The 685-nt window shown below is 36.4% G+C and overlaps 1 protein-coding gene across 1 annotated transcript; it reads right to left on the reverse strand.

The window, feature by feature from the left end:
* Positions 1–199: 199 nt before the first annotated feature.
* On the reverse strand, positions 200–544 carry LOC104274772 (taste receptor type 2 member 125-like). Its single transcript, XM_009870500.1, has one exon. It carries the CDS (start codon positions 542–544, stop codon positions 200–202), a length of 345 nt encoding a protein of 114 aa, XP_009868802.1.
* Positions 545–685: the final 141 nt, after the last annotated feature.

Raw genomic sequence — 685 nt, forward strand, 5'->3', positions numbered from 1 at the left:
AATATTACAAAGCAAGGAGCCAAAGCAGAAACAAATGTAAACCAAAATAAATAGAAATAGGTTGCTTCGTTGATTAGTTTCAATCAGCAAGTACCAAAGCATTTTTAGAAGATTTGCACTGTCTGGAAAGTTGCATTAGAAATTAAAAGTCTTATTTTCTATAATGAAACATGAATATTTTAATGGACTCCAGCTTTTCTTACAGTTCCTTCCTCATGATAACCTTGCACTTCACACAGGACAGAGCCTTCAGCAGTGTCTTTTCCAGTTTGGGGTTACTCAAAATCAGATTAAGGGAATGGACAGTCGGAAAAGTATACTGAAGTACTGAAATGAAAAAATTCACATGATCATCCTTCTTTGTCATCATATTCAAGGCCAAATATGTAAAGTTAATGCTGTAAATGAAGAGGAAGAACATAATGTTTTTCATGGCTTTGATGTGTGCATCCACATTGAGATTCTTCCCTGAGTTTGTCTGCATGTGCCTTTTGTGTCTCCAGAGAGAAAAGAGGAGGAGAAGGGCAGAAGAGGTCACTACCATGAATGGAGTGGAAAATATGAAGCTGTAGATGACAAGCATAGGTAAAATATTTTCATCTGTTTCGAAGTTCAATATCCATGTATTTGCTGGGTTGTGGAATTCTTAATTTGGTAGAGCACTTTCTCAGTCATGTCATAGGCA

This window comes from Apaloderma vittatum, unplaced genomic scaffold (assembly GCF_000703405.1).
Source record: "Apaloderma vittatum isolate BGI_N311 unplaced genomic scaffold, ASM70340v1 scaffold21145, whole genome shotgun sequence".
Lineage (NCBI taxonomy): Eukaryota > Metazoa > Chordata > Aves > Trogoniformes > Trogonidae > Apaloderma > Apaloderma vittatum.